Source organism: Salminus brasiliensis, chromosome 17 (assembly GCF_030463535.1).
Source record: "Salminus brasiliensis chromosome 17, fSalBra1.hap2, whole genome shotgun sequence".
Lineage (NCBI taxonomy): Eukaryota > Metazoa > Chordata > Actinopteri > Characiformes > Bryconidae > Salminus > Salminus brasiliensis.
Genome location: NC_132894.1, coordinates 8,217,433 through 8,230,453, shown reverse-complemented (window position 1 = coordinate 8,230,453; position 13,021 = coordinate 8,217,433). Strand labels below are relative to the sequence as shown.

Genomic DNA, 13,021 nt, shown 5'->3' with positions numbered 1-13,021 from the left:
CGAGTAGAGGATGCTGAGTTCAGCGGCTGGTCCTTCTGAAACGTCTTGCGGCAGCTTTTCCTCCTCACCCTCCCAGACAGGCTGGGGGTGGCCGCGAATGCCATGAAATAAACATCGGCTGGTAAAATATTTAGCAAAAAAAGGCACATGAAGAGATCAGGAGCACCGGAGTGTGGCGGGAAGGGAAGGGAAGCATAGCTGTGATCCCAGGAGAAGCCGACAGGGAATGTGTGTGTGTTTGTGTGTATGTGTGCTTTCTTCTTTCTTTGAACCCTCTTCCACACGCTCTCACCCTTGCTCAGCCCTGCAAGGCAGATCAGGATTCCTCGTCTCTGCTCGGCTGCCCACCGGAGAACAGCTCCAATCGGATCAGAACTGTGCCTGGACCAAGCGGCCACAGGTGTAAAACCACCAGGACGGGTGGTATGGACGTAAGGGCTTTTGCCACACTGTTTCCATATCATGATGTAATTAATGGTTAAAAGTTCCTATAAAGGGTTCTCCGACTGTTAAGCAGCAGGGAACCCTCAAGGCCCTGCTAGGCCTTCAGAGAAGGTCTAATGATTTCCTGCAATTTCAATAGCGAAGCACGACATGGAAAACTGGCCAATCAGGACTGTTGTTTTCAATGGTATCTGGGTAGAAACAGCTAAATGAGCTTTTCCATTGCTTGGGACTTCACCAGCAGATATCCTATGTGGAGATAAATTACAATTACAGGAGCTTTTACGACATCTCATTCGAAATCCACAGGCATTAACATAGAATTTCTCCCCTCTTTGCAGCTCTAACAGCTTCCACTCTTTTGGGAAGGATTTCTACAAGATTTTGGAGTGTGTCTGTGGGAGGTTTTGTCTATTCATCTAGAAGAGCATTCGTGAGGCCTGGCTCGCAATCTCCATTCTAGCTCATCCCAAAAAGTGCTTGATAGAGTTGAGGTCAAGGATCTGTGTGGGCCAGTCAAGTTCTTCCACATCGCACTGGGACACAGTCAGGCTGGAACAAAAAAGAGCCTTCCCCAAACTGCTTCCACAAAGTTGGACGCATCCAATCGTCCAAAATGTCTTGGCCTGCTGAAGCAGATTTTCTCTTCACTGGAATGAAGGGGCCTATAAGCCACCCCCTGAAAAACAACCACATAGCATTATCCCACCTCAACCAAACTTTACAGTTGGGACAGTGCAGTCAGGCAGGTAACGGTCTGGTGCAGCTTCATCAGGGACCATTCTGTTGGACTTCTGCTTTGACCCAAACCGAGATCCAATGTCTCGTTGACCATGTGACCACCTGATGACAATGTTCAGGCACTAAATTTCACCGCTGTCCAGATGTTTTATCATTGAGGACACATAATAAACCAGTCCAATCCAAGTAAGGCATCTAAACAAGACTGTAACATACAAACACATGACTCACATGTGCCTTATCTGTATTATCTGTATAAGGTGAAACCTTTAAGAAGCCTCCTGCCATTTACTCCTCTTGCCAGTTCAGAAATAATTTCTGTCAAATATCAAGCTTCATGCCTTTGATATTGCTGGTGACAGCTGCGATTTTTTCCGAGTGTGAAAGACTGCACAAGTCAGAAGGCCATCACCGAGAGTCGCCAACAAATGTTCTTGTTTTGTGAGGTTGACCCAAAGCTGCCATTCAGTACTGGATTAGAAAGTGCGCATTGGCAGGGAGAAAAAGCCTGGTGTCTTTCCAAAAGCAAGGATTCTCAGCTCCATCATTTTACTCTTCCGGTAGCTTTCTGTTGAGCGCTATAACACAACACCAAATACCACAGTATTTAAAAATGAGGACGATATTTTAACATTACGGCGTGTCTGATGTGTGAAGTTTCTGTTGTGTGTCTGTCTAGTACATGGCCAAATAAGCACATTCCCCCATGTGCATTTAAGAGAACCACAGGTTGTGGGAGCTCCACTGTAGCTGCGAGTTTAGCTACATGCTCAGTTCGATTAAAAGGGAGAGCAAGCTAACCTGGATGAAACAGTACTACTGAATGTGCCTGAAAACACTTCTAAGACCATTCTCTCGACTTTGTGCTCTCAAGTATAAGGTTTTATCCTCTAAATGTGTGTGATTTGAGCCTTAGATTGCTGGGCTGTGGTGTTTAGCCTAACTTTACTAAGCCTAGATAGCCAGCTAGGCTCTCATTTCACGTTTCTGTTAGTCCCAACACCAGTCACTCGACTTCACTTTTCACTCTCTAAGATTTTATCATCAACTCTTGTGTCGGTAGCTCTGCAGTGGCTGTGCTGGCTTGTCTGATACTCTGTGGATCTGTAGACGAACTAGCTATGGCTAGCTTAGCGAGTGGGCTACAGATCCAAAACCATAGAAAAAAAACTTTAAATTCTGCTCTTTGCTCGATCTGAGTCGGTCTCGCCTAACTGTTTATAAGTGGGCCTTCAGTCAGCCAGGCTGAATTTGTTCGGTGGTGAGCAGACTGTTATCCTGCTAACTAAGCTAATGCTAACTAGTTCTCCCTCCTGATTCAGAGCAGTATTACATTTGCAATAGTTGTCAGACAGACGATTTAGCATTTATTAAATTACTGATTTATAATTACACTTGTTTATATAGTTTGTGACCTTGTGAGCCAACTGAACATTGCGTTTGGTCAGTTTTCAGTTTTACAGTAACACAGGTTGAGGTACGGAAGCCATGGTGAATATTTATGCAATCATTTTATATTTTCACATTATATATTTGTATTGAATTGACATTACTTTGTAGAAATCTAAAATATCTAATAAATCTAATATAAGTCAAATTATGTTGACCATGATTCAATTTACAAAACCAATAAAGGGGGAAAACATCAAAGAGGGTGAATCCTTTTTATAGGCTCTGTATTTACAGATATGAGATTGGTGACAGTCCAAGTCTAGTGTTTGTTAGCAACATTAGCCTAGCATCTCCCGTTCTAAACTAAACAAGCAAACTTCAGATATTAAATATGTTCTAGCTGATTAATCACTGACCCCAGACGCAGTCAATCATGTTCAATTGATTTTTCCTGATAATATTCCTTTAAACCTTCTGGGGTGTGTTTTTTCTGTTGTTCATTACAATGCCGGCTGCGTGATTCCAGATCTATTCCAATTTGCTTCATTTAAAATGCAGATATTCAAATAGCTCAAATGCTGGGAAGCAGCGCAGGGTCGAACTGAAATCTGGGGCAAACTCAAAGCTAAACTGCGGTCGGAACAGAAGAGGAGCACAAAAGCGAGAAGAGGAAGGAGAGCCAAAATGAACAGCTCCTTGCTAAGTGAGCATGTGTGAATTCTGAGGCCAGATATTTGGCTTAGGCGCCTTACTTGGCCACCTGATCTGTGTGACAAAAAACAGCTCTTTCACACACACTCACTCACACACACACACACACACACACACACACACACACACACACACACACACTGAGACATACTTCAATAAATATGAACAGATATTTTGAGTTGTGACATGAGAAACAGCAGGATGATCGAGTTCCATGTTCAAAGCTGCTCGTTTCTGAGACGATATACGATGTATAGGAGCAGCTAATAGTAGCAGTTACTGTGATGGAAAACACACACACACACACACACTGAGGGGGCATAAGGTGAGCTCATCCTGGCCTTCATTCTTTTTCTGACCTTTGACCACCCTGTCGGTCAAAAGTTTGAGTACACGTTGCCTTCTTTCACTGTTACTTTTCAATTAAGCAGTAAAAAGGTCGCGTTAGACCCAGGGGTCACTGGTTCAAATCCCGAGCCATGTCGCTTCGCCATCAGCGGCCGGAATCCGAGAGAGCACAACTGGCTGTGCTCTCTCCAGGTGGGTGGATGGCGCTTTCTCCCTTTTTCACTCTCAATAGAGGTTGGCCCTGGCACAGGGCTCGGTTAACTGGTGAGCTAGGGACCCGGGACTTTTTTTTTGTTAAGCATGCCAGCAAATATGTCAGAATCAATGCCTGGTCCGGACCAAGGGAACCAAACTATAAGTATAAACACACTCTAAAAGAAATCAGAGATGGAAAATGGAGCCGAGCAATTCCAAAACTGTAACATCACACTTGTCCTGTTATATTTCCAGGATACATAAACCTAGCTCACTAACGCAAGCTCTAGTGCAATCTGGCGAAGTGATATTACCCGGTAGCAGTTAGAATATGGTGTCGTTGACACTGGAGAGCAGCTTATCACCGCCAGACTCTGCTAGTTATGGGAATGCGGCTTGATATGTGAACCAGGCCACAAGACCACTGGCTTTTCCTGTGCTAGCGTCCGCAGAAGAAAAGCCCAAACTCTGCATGTGACAAAGTCTTAACCCCACAAAAACAAACTAGACTACTTCAGCTGACCCAAACTGGTGCTAAACACACAGCAGATGGGAAAGCACTGGCTAATTTATTTTACTAAGCAGGCCAAACCTGGGGAAGTGAGTGGGGGCAAGGCTACAAGCTAACTGGATACAATCTCTTTAGCTTGCTAACAGCACATCACACTGAGAGGACACAATGACAGGACATCAACACTAAGGAACATTTTGTGGCAAATAACAGGGTGGTAAACAGGGTTGTTAAACCCTGGATGCCTAAGCATTTTGCCACATACTTGCTGTTTATACATGAAATTGCATTCTTTGGCACCTTTAACATAAATCCAGCTATTTGCGAATACTTTGGATATATTTTGTAACACTTGGCTTAATTTAGGCCTGCGGTGATCACCACAACACCTCAGTAGTAACATGCCAACTGCAGTGGTTGGCACCTTACTATTTGTACTTTTTTGCGTAATCTGAAAACTCAGTTACCCTGTTATTGTGGTAAAATTACAGAATAAACAGGCCAACAGAAATGGTCAAAAATGACTAATTAAAAATATTTCATTACAGTAACCTCTGTGAATGTACCATTTTGGCAGTGACGATTTCTTTAAATCTTCATATGAGAGAATGAGAGGAAGTGTGTGTTCCTGTTCTCTGACTACAGTTTACCACAAATCACAATGATCAGCGGTCACTGAGCCACTGAGCTGGTCAGTGAGTCAGCTGGTGCCTCCCGTCTCCATCTTCTCTTTCATCAGATCACACGTTGCCCAGTGTTCAGATAAATGCTCCCCTGATACACACACTCGCACACAGCCTATCACACACACTGTGGGGAGCAACTCTCCATGAATGCACACACACACACACACACACACACACACACAGTCCCACACCCGCAAATCTTTCTCCGAGATTTTTTGAGTTTGCCAGAAAATGTAAAACAAAATCTGGACAAAAGTATTGGGACACCTGCTCTTTCGTTGTTTCGTTCTTTCTATTGTCCAGGGAAGGCTTTCTACTAAATTTCGGAACACTGCTGTGAAGATTTGATTGCACTGGATGATCACCATCAGAGAACACTGCTCCACTGCTCCACAGCTCAATGCTGGGGGGCTTTGTACCCCTCCAGCCCACGCATGGCATGTTCTTGTTTATCTGTTTTAGAGAGTCCTATTCTATTGGCAATACTTCTCTAAGGGAACAAGACCAGCTGTGTGTGTGTGTGTGCATTTGCACATCTGTGCAATGATGGGTTCCCAGTTCCACCACACCAGTTAACAGACGCCTGTACCGGCCAATATCGCTTAAGAGTGATGAGGGGAGAGAGCGCCATCCATCCACCCGGAGAGAGCATGGCCAATAGTGCTCTCACAAACTCCGGATGCTAATGGCAAAGTAAACACGAGTAGTATATATCAGAAACAGTGCATCCAACAATAAGGGAAGCATGCAGCTACGGTAAACACAGTAGCACACAGAAAGCTTTGCATGCTGATCCCTTTTAGTGCAATCCCCATGAGCATGCAGCAGACCAGCTACTACTGGACACATATTTTAATGAGCAACGGTCTCTGGGAGGATTACAGATGTGATTTAAGGGTTAATACTGGCCTTATGTTAACCAATATGATTAGCCTTTATTGGTGAACACCTTAAATCATCCAGCATCCCAAAGCTTGAAGATGGTTGGGGATGCACACAGCACACAATTAAAATGATGTCACTTGTAAAGAGGGCTCATTTGCATATTTCAGCCTGTGTTACTGTAATAATTAGCACACAATACACTGCGCAGCCCGACACTATATAAGAGACAGTTCTATTGGGCAAACCTTCAGTCTATCAGCACTGAGAATCCCGCTTAGTGAAATACCCCCACGACCAGGTGCCTTTAGTGAACACACACACACAGGCATGTTCACACACACACTCTCATTACTTAAGGGTATAGGATTTCTTATACTCTTGTTAATGGCACGTACTGTATATCCCGCTTGTCAAACACATCTCCAGCGCTGGTCTGGAGGAGCGGGATCGTGTTTCTAACACCTCGCGCCATTCAGGGCATGCAACTGTGCCTTGCAGGCTCGGGTTTGGTACGTGCAGCAGTTGGGGGTTTCACACGCAGAGCTCAAACGTCCATGTTTAAGGGTAACGTCAGTAACGATGTGGAAAACAGCCTCCCCCTACAGTAAGGAAGTAAAATGTGTACTTTGAGCTGTCCTTAAGGGACATGCTTCGCACATGCATTTCTGGACAAGCTGAGAGATACAGACCCGGCACTAAAAGTGAAGGAAGAATGTGGACTGAGGCGGTAGAGCAATGTTACAGGACTACAGGACAGCGTGCCGAGCCTGAAGTGCCAATGATAGAGACGCTGTTAACCCTATAACCCTATAAGTCCATGGAGCATCAATATGACTTTAAAGTTGCGTTTCCGCATGTTTATGTGGCTTGACCTCAGATAAAATCCTGATACTCGAGACGTATGTAGTGATCAGATGTAAACAAAGTGTAAATGAAATCTACGTCAAAAAACAAATCTGTTAAAAACATGGGAAATTGATTCAGGAATCTTGCAATGTGAACGTGGCCTATGTCAACCCTATGTGCTGTTTACCTTGCATAGCCATTTATTATACTTATGGCATTTAGCTGACGCTCTTATCCAGAGCGACTTACAAGGTTACTCGCATTACAGAGGTGGGCCAATGTAGTGTTAGGACTTTTATTGGTGTAGCGCAGCGTAGCTACCCATACCAGAAATCAAACCCCAGTCTCCCACATGGTGTGGTAGCTCAGTGGCAGGTTGTGGTGTTATCTGTTGTGCTACACTAACCAATGTTAGCCCTTTCAAAGAACACATAGGGAGTTGGTACCGCAAAGGGTTGCACATTACCACCACAAACACACACACACACACACACATTGGGCCCTGTTTACACCTGGCATTAACATGCGTTTCGTATCTAGATAGTATCTGGATCTACTTTGACCAGATTCAGTTTACACTTGTCATTAAAATGCGTCCCCAGTTAGATCAGATTAGATCCGAACACACCTTCCGGGAGACTGAACGGTTTAGAAGAACGGAGGGGGTTCTACAACACAGTGGAAGACACTCTGAAAGTTAGCATGAACGTTTTAAAGCGGCTGATGTAGAAAACTGGAGCTCTCCGTCCGGAACACTCGTGCGTTTCTAGGAAGCGAAGTGGCGGTGATGACGGAGAAGCAGGCCTGCAGAGCTCCTGAAGGATTTACTGCTCTCTAATTGATTCATCAACTGTTTGGCAGCTCAGCAGGAATGGAAACTACTGTGGTACAAACAAATGCTACATAGTTTCTCCCTCAGTTCGATGACATTGAGACAGAAAACAGAACAAGAGAAAGTGTGAACCCAAACGCACTCTCGTCCACTCGCTCAATCTTGCGCGCACACACACTCGCACACACTCGCATAGCTTTCTCAGTAAAAAGGAAGATTTGCTGCAGGTTATTCATCCTGGAGAAAGCTCCATTGCTCTCTCTCTCTCTCTTCCTCTCTCTCTTTATCTGGCTGTGACCCTGTGTGACCGTCTCTGCACACAGATGTTCTAAAAGGTCGATGGCTGACCAGTAATAACCCGTTTTTTAGATGAGTCGTCATTAGAAGGCCCCCTTAGAGGTCTGCAGATAATACTGACCTTTTGCAGGTCACTTATAATTATCATTAGTTTGGCTCCATTGGATTTACATTGCGTACTGATGGGTTCAAATCTGCATTTGTTTATTTTTCTGTTAATATTATTATTATTATTATTATTACTTCTCACTATAATTTTACTAGTATTACATTGTTTGCTAGTTTCAACAGAAAAAGAAACCTTTTCCTTCTGCAATAAGCTTTTTTCATCTGCAAAAGTCAGAAGAACACAAAAGAGGGCCCTTTTATTTCATTTCCAGTAAAAACATCCATTACATGCAAATTCAGCATTTTTCAGTAGATATTATAAATGCGACTCGTAACCCCTTAACACTTCACAAGGCTTATTACACACTAAGGTGTATTACTACAGGGTAACTACAGGGACTTTGTAGCAATGTAGTAATGCTTTCGGCCCAACGCCGGTCCATAGGCTGTTTAGCAACTGTGGAAAGACCTCCAAAACTACCTGCATCACCTCCTCATCAGATTAACATGTACAGCCTGTGTCTACTGGTTTTTAATAGCTTAATGTTTTTTAATACTATAGATATGCCCCAGAATAAGCATTTACCTCTGTTATATTCAATACATACTGAAATCATGGCCTGCAGCTTACTGGCAGTGGCATCAACCATAGCAACCCCCCATCGGTTTCGGTATGCTAGCTAACTGTGCAGACAAGATCAGATCATGAATTTGAGAATTAGATTGCGATTTAATTATTATAATTATTACAGTCATTTTTTGCATGTTTTGACTCTTTATGACTCACTGGATCTGACTGCTATAAACTGTTTAAAAATATCATTTGAAAGAAATAAATGGCATGGCAAGTTTTCTGTGCACTTATCTCACAGTACAGCAGTTACATTCTGCGGAGAAATTCTGAAGGAGAAACTCCAGTAAGAAGCTGGAGAATAGCTCCAGCCTCGTTGGTGCAGCCTGTTTACATAAATCACGACCTTCTGAATTTAGAGGCAGAAATTATCTACGGAGGTCATGTGACGAGAAGCACAATCAACGTAATACATCACCGGAGCTTAAACAAGCACATGAAGTTTAAACTAGCACACAGGGCTTAAACGAGCAAGCATGTGACCGATATGACCAGCTGACTTATGTTGATGAACACAGGTGTCACAGGTGAGTTTTAGGGAGGCGCTAGGTGCTGGGGGAAGCAGGTGAGATGAACTAGTGGAATCATCCAGTGCAATGGAGGTGGGCGACATAAACATATTGCTAACTGATTCCAGTCCTTTGGCCAAACTGAAGTCAGATGGGCAAAATTTAGGCGTGCCCAACTTAAATCCAACAGAGGAAAACCATATGGGGAAATCCCTCCACAGAAAAGTGAGCAGGACCAACGTGATTTGTTTCTCCGCCAGTTCAGAGTAAATTCATCACAACATCTACAAAGAATAGCTAGAAGAGAATTATGCAGATGGGCAGACAGAGTCTTTAAAGGTTTCAGCTTTGAGAGAGAGGATCTGTTCATCCTTACACGGTGAGAAGACGACCGGGGAGAAGGTCAGAAAGGAAGTGGAGCTTGATCAAGCTTACTGAGAAAAGGAAACAGCTGCTGAAGCTTCTGGAGATCTGAGAATTATGGCTTGGCCACCCCAGAGTCCAGACCTCAATATTATTGAATGTGTTTGGTAGTATTGGCTGGTGAGAAGGCTGGACTTGGACGGGCAGGTGTGGAAACATCTTCCTGCAGAAACACTGAAAGCAACTCTTCTGAAAAAAAGGGATTCATACACAACATGGACAAAAGTATTGGGACGCCTTCTCATTCACTGTGACTTCACTGTGAAATCAAGATTATTGATTTCTGCTGGTCTTGTTGGAGGAACTGTCTCTACTGTCCAGGGAAGAAGGCTTTGTACAAGATTTTGGTGCATTGCTGTGAGAATCTCATTGCATTCAGCGACTAGGGCATTAGTGAGGTCAGGTTATTGGATGATCACCACTCCACCTCATCCCCAACTTCCCACCTCATACCAAAAGTACAAGATGGAGCTCCATCCATCCATCATTCCAGAGAACACAGGTCCACTACTCCACAGCTCAACGCTGGGGGGCTTTATACCCCTCTAGCCCACGTCTACCATTAGGCAGCATGGTGCCAATAGGCTTATGTGTATCGGTTCCAGACAGTCCTATTCTACTGGCAATACTTCTCTACAGGGATTAGACAAGCCGTGTGTGTGTGTTTGTGTGTCTGTGCATTTACGCATCTGTGTCAGCAATGGGTGCAATCTAAAGTAGCTGAATGCATGCCTTAGAAAGGCTGTTCATAAATATTTGGACATATAATGTATTTCATGTAGGCATTCTCCCAGTCAGTCCCGATCTCACTGTCCTGCATGGCTTCTGGCTAGCGGCTCCGGCGGTTGGCTGTGGCACACTCAGCCCCAGCGAGACTGAATTATGGATCCACTGTGGTCTCTGGCAGAAACACATCAAACACACCACTAACCCACACGCTTTCAACACACAACTGATAACAAGTAAGCCTGCTGTGACCGGTTTCCCTCCTTTCCATGAACTCCACTCTGCAACACTGGCAGAGGGTTATTGTATGAAGCAAGCCAAACACACACTTGCACTCAAACACACACACACACACACACACACACACAGTGCTATGCCGCCCACACAACTTAAAATAAACTGGCTCTTGAGAACACCTGGGTGCAGCTGACAGGGCTGTGTGTGTGTGTGGACGTGTCTCAGTGCGTGCGTGTGTTTGCGCGTGATTGAAAGCCTCTGAAGAGAGACATCTCTCTCTCTCTCTGTCTCTCCCTGTCTCTCTCTTACACACACACACATACACACACGCCAATTGTTTCATGTGCCTCGTTCCTCCTTTTACAGCTCGCCCTCAGTGAAACAGAGAGGTGTGTGCGTATATGTGAGTGTGTGTGTGTGTGTGTGTGCATGAGGAAAAGAAAGGGAGAGAGAGAGAATATAAGAGACAGAGGGAGAGAGACTGTAATAGGAGGATGGATTTGTTTTCATCTGACCATTATTTCATCTGCTTTGTTTCATTGTAATGCACTACATGGACAAAAGTATTGGGACACCTGCTCATTCACTGTTTCTTTCCGAAATCAAGGTTATTAAAAAAAGAGTACTGAAGTAACTGTCTCTACTGTCCAGGGAAAAAGCCTTTCTACTAGATTCTAGGGCATAGCTGTGAGGATTTGATTGCATTCAGCGACATTAGCATTAGTGAGATCAGGATGTTGAAATGATCACCACCCCACCTCATCATCAACTCCCCAACTCACCCCAAAAGTACTGGATGAAGAACCATCTATCATTCCGGAGAACACAGCTCCACTGCTCCACAGCTCAATGCTGAGGGGCTTTATTCCCCTCTAGCCCACGCCTGGCATTAGGCATGGTGCCAATAGGTTTATGATGCTTAACTGCTTGAGACGGTCCTATTCTCTTGGCAGTACGTCTCTACAGGTACCATAGAAGAGTATTAATATTAAATAATAAACCTAATAAAGCTTTTAAATGGTCTTCAGTCCAAAAAGGAAAAAACCTTCACTGGTAGAAGCTTCACATAAGGTGGAGGTCCTTTAAACTCAAATAGTCACAACTCAAATAGTCTTCTAGGGAACCAGAACCATCCTTAGATTGGTATATTACAGAACCACTAGTGGATCTTTTATGGTAATCGTCCAAAGAACCACTCATGGCACCTCTATCTGTAGCAGTGTGTAGTAACTGAATAATAAGCCTGAGGATGTTGGCTTAATGAATCCTGAGGGGGTTTAAACCGAGACTTTATTTGAGTTAAATAAAACCAGTTAAACAGTTAAACTGCTGGTTACCACAGGACGAACGCTGTTTGAGGGGGGTGAAAGTGGAAGCTTGGGAGATGCTCACCTTGTTTTTGATAGAAATTTAACAAAATCCATTGAAATTCATCTTAAATCTAAATCTGACTCTCAATTTCTTTCGAAACCTGAATGTAACCGTAAGCCCGACAGGGATCCTATCCATTTACTCCTCAAAATGAAGGTGAAATAAGGGGTTCTGTGCACAAACCTGCAACCTTAAGAGAACCTGTTTTTGAGAAGGGGTTGGGTGAGCCTGTCGTGAAAGTTCCAAAAATCTTCATATGTGAAGCTTCTAGAAATAACTCTTTTAAATTATAGAACCTTAAATACTGATGCTTCCTTCGATGTATACTGATATAGATCCCATTATTTAAAGGTTCTTAAAGCCTTTTAACGGTTCTCTACACTTATCAGACAAATGTTAGAGTAACTCTAAGCTTGTTTAGAATCAACTTTCTCCAGACCAGTTCCTTTTAACAAAAAACATCTCTAGATCATCTCTGCTGGACCTGACTGCATTATTTTATTTTATTTTTTTTGGGGGGGGGTCTTCTGAGGGATCAAATCCAACAGTAAGTGTGCAGTACTTACCGGGTGTCTGCCCTGTGGGTACATGGTCAGTGGAGAAGAAGAAGGAGAAGAAGAAATAGAAGACACCCTGGTTTGTGGGTTTAATGGTCAGCGGACTCCCTCTGACCTCCAAAACCTCAAAAGAAGGTTCAGTCCTGGATGGGACAGAGCCCAGAACCTCTCAAAGCTGGTCCACCGTCACTTGAAGCATCCAATGAAATGGTCTAGAAAATAGTCCAGAAAACAGATCTTATACCTCCACTTCAGACCAGATTCCCCCTTTCCTCCTAAGGGGAGCCAAAGTCACACTCTGAGTTCTTCTCACCTCTCTCTCTCTTACTCTCTCTCTCTTTCTCTCTCTCTCTCAGATGAGTCTAACTGAAGCAGTGTGAGGTCCGAGGAATCACATCCAGCCGTCCCTTCCACGTCCTTCCTCAAAAGGTGGCCAACGAGCCGTGAAAACAAACACACACCTCCATCCGAATCGGCCAGCAAGAAGACATCCTTCCTCCTGTAACAGACAAGCCCCAAACTAAAAAGCCGTCCTTTCCTTTTTTCCCTCCCCAAAGCCGGACTCCGAAAG

At 44.0% G+C, this 13,021-nt stretch overlaps 1 protein-coding gene across 3 annotated transcripts in view; it reads right to left on the bottom strand.

Moving 5' to 3' along the window:
* Positions 1–13,021, bottom strand: part of tle2b (TLE family member 2, transcriptional corepressor b) — an 85,703-nt gene that overhangs the window by 72,443 nt on the left and 239 nt on the right. For 2 of the 3 annotated variants that reach the window (XM_072661020.1, XM_072661022.1), the window contains exon 1: positions 12,460–13,021. This exon is cut by the window's right edge and continues 239 nt beyond it. In XM_072661020.1, the coding sequence (XP_072517121.1) occupies positions 12,460–12,483 (24 nt within the window). In that variant the 5' untranslated portion in view covers positions 12,484–13,021. The remainder of the gene's footprint in view (positions 1–12,459) is intronic. The other variant, XM_072661021.1, reaches the window with a different exon arrangement.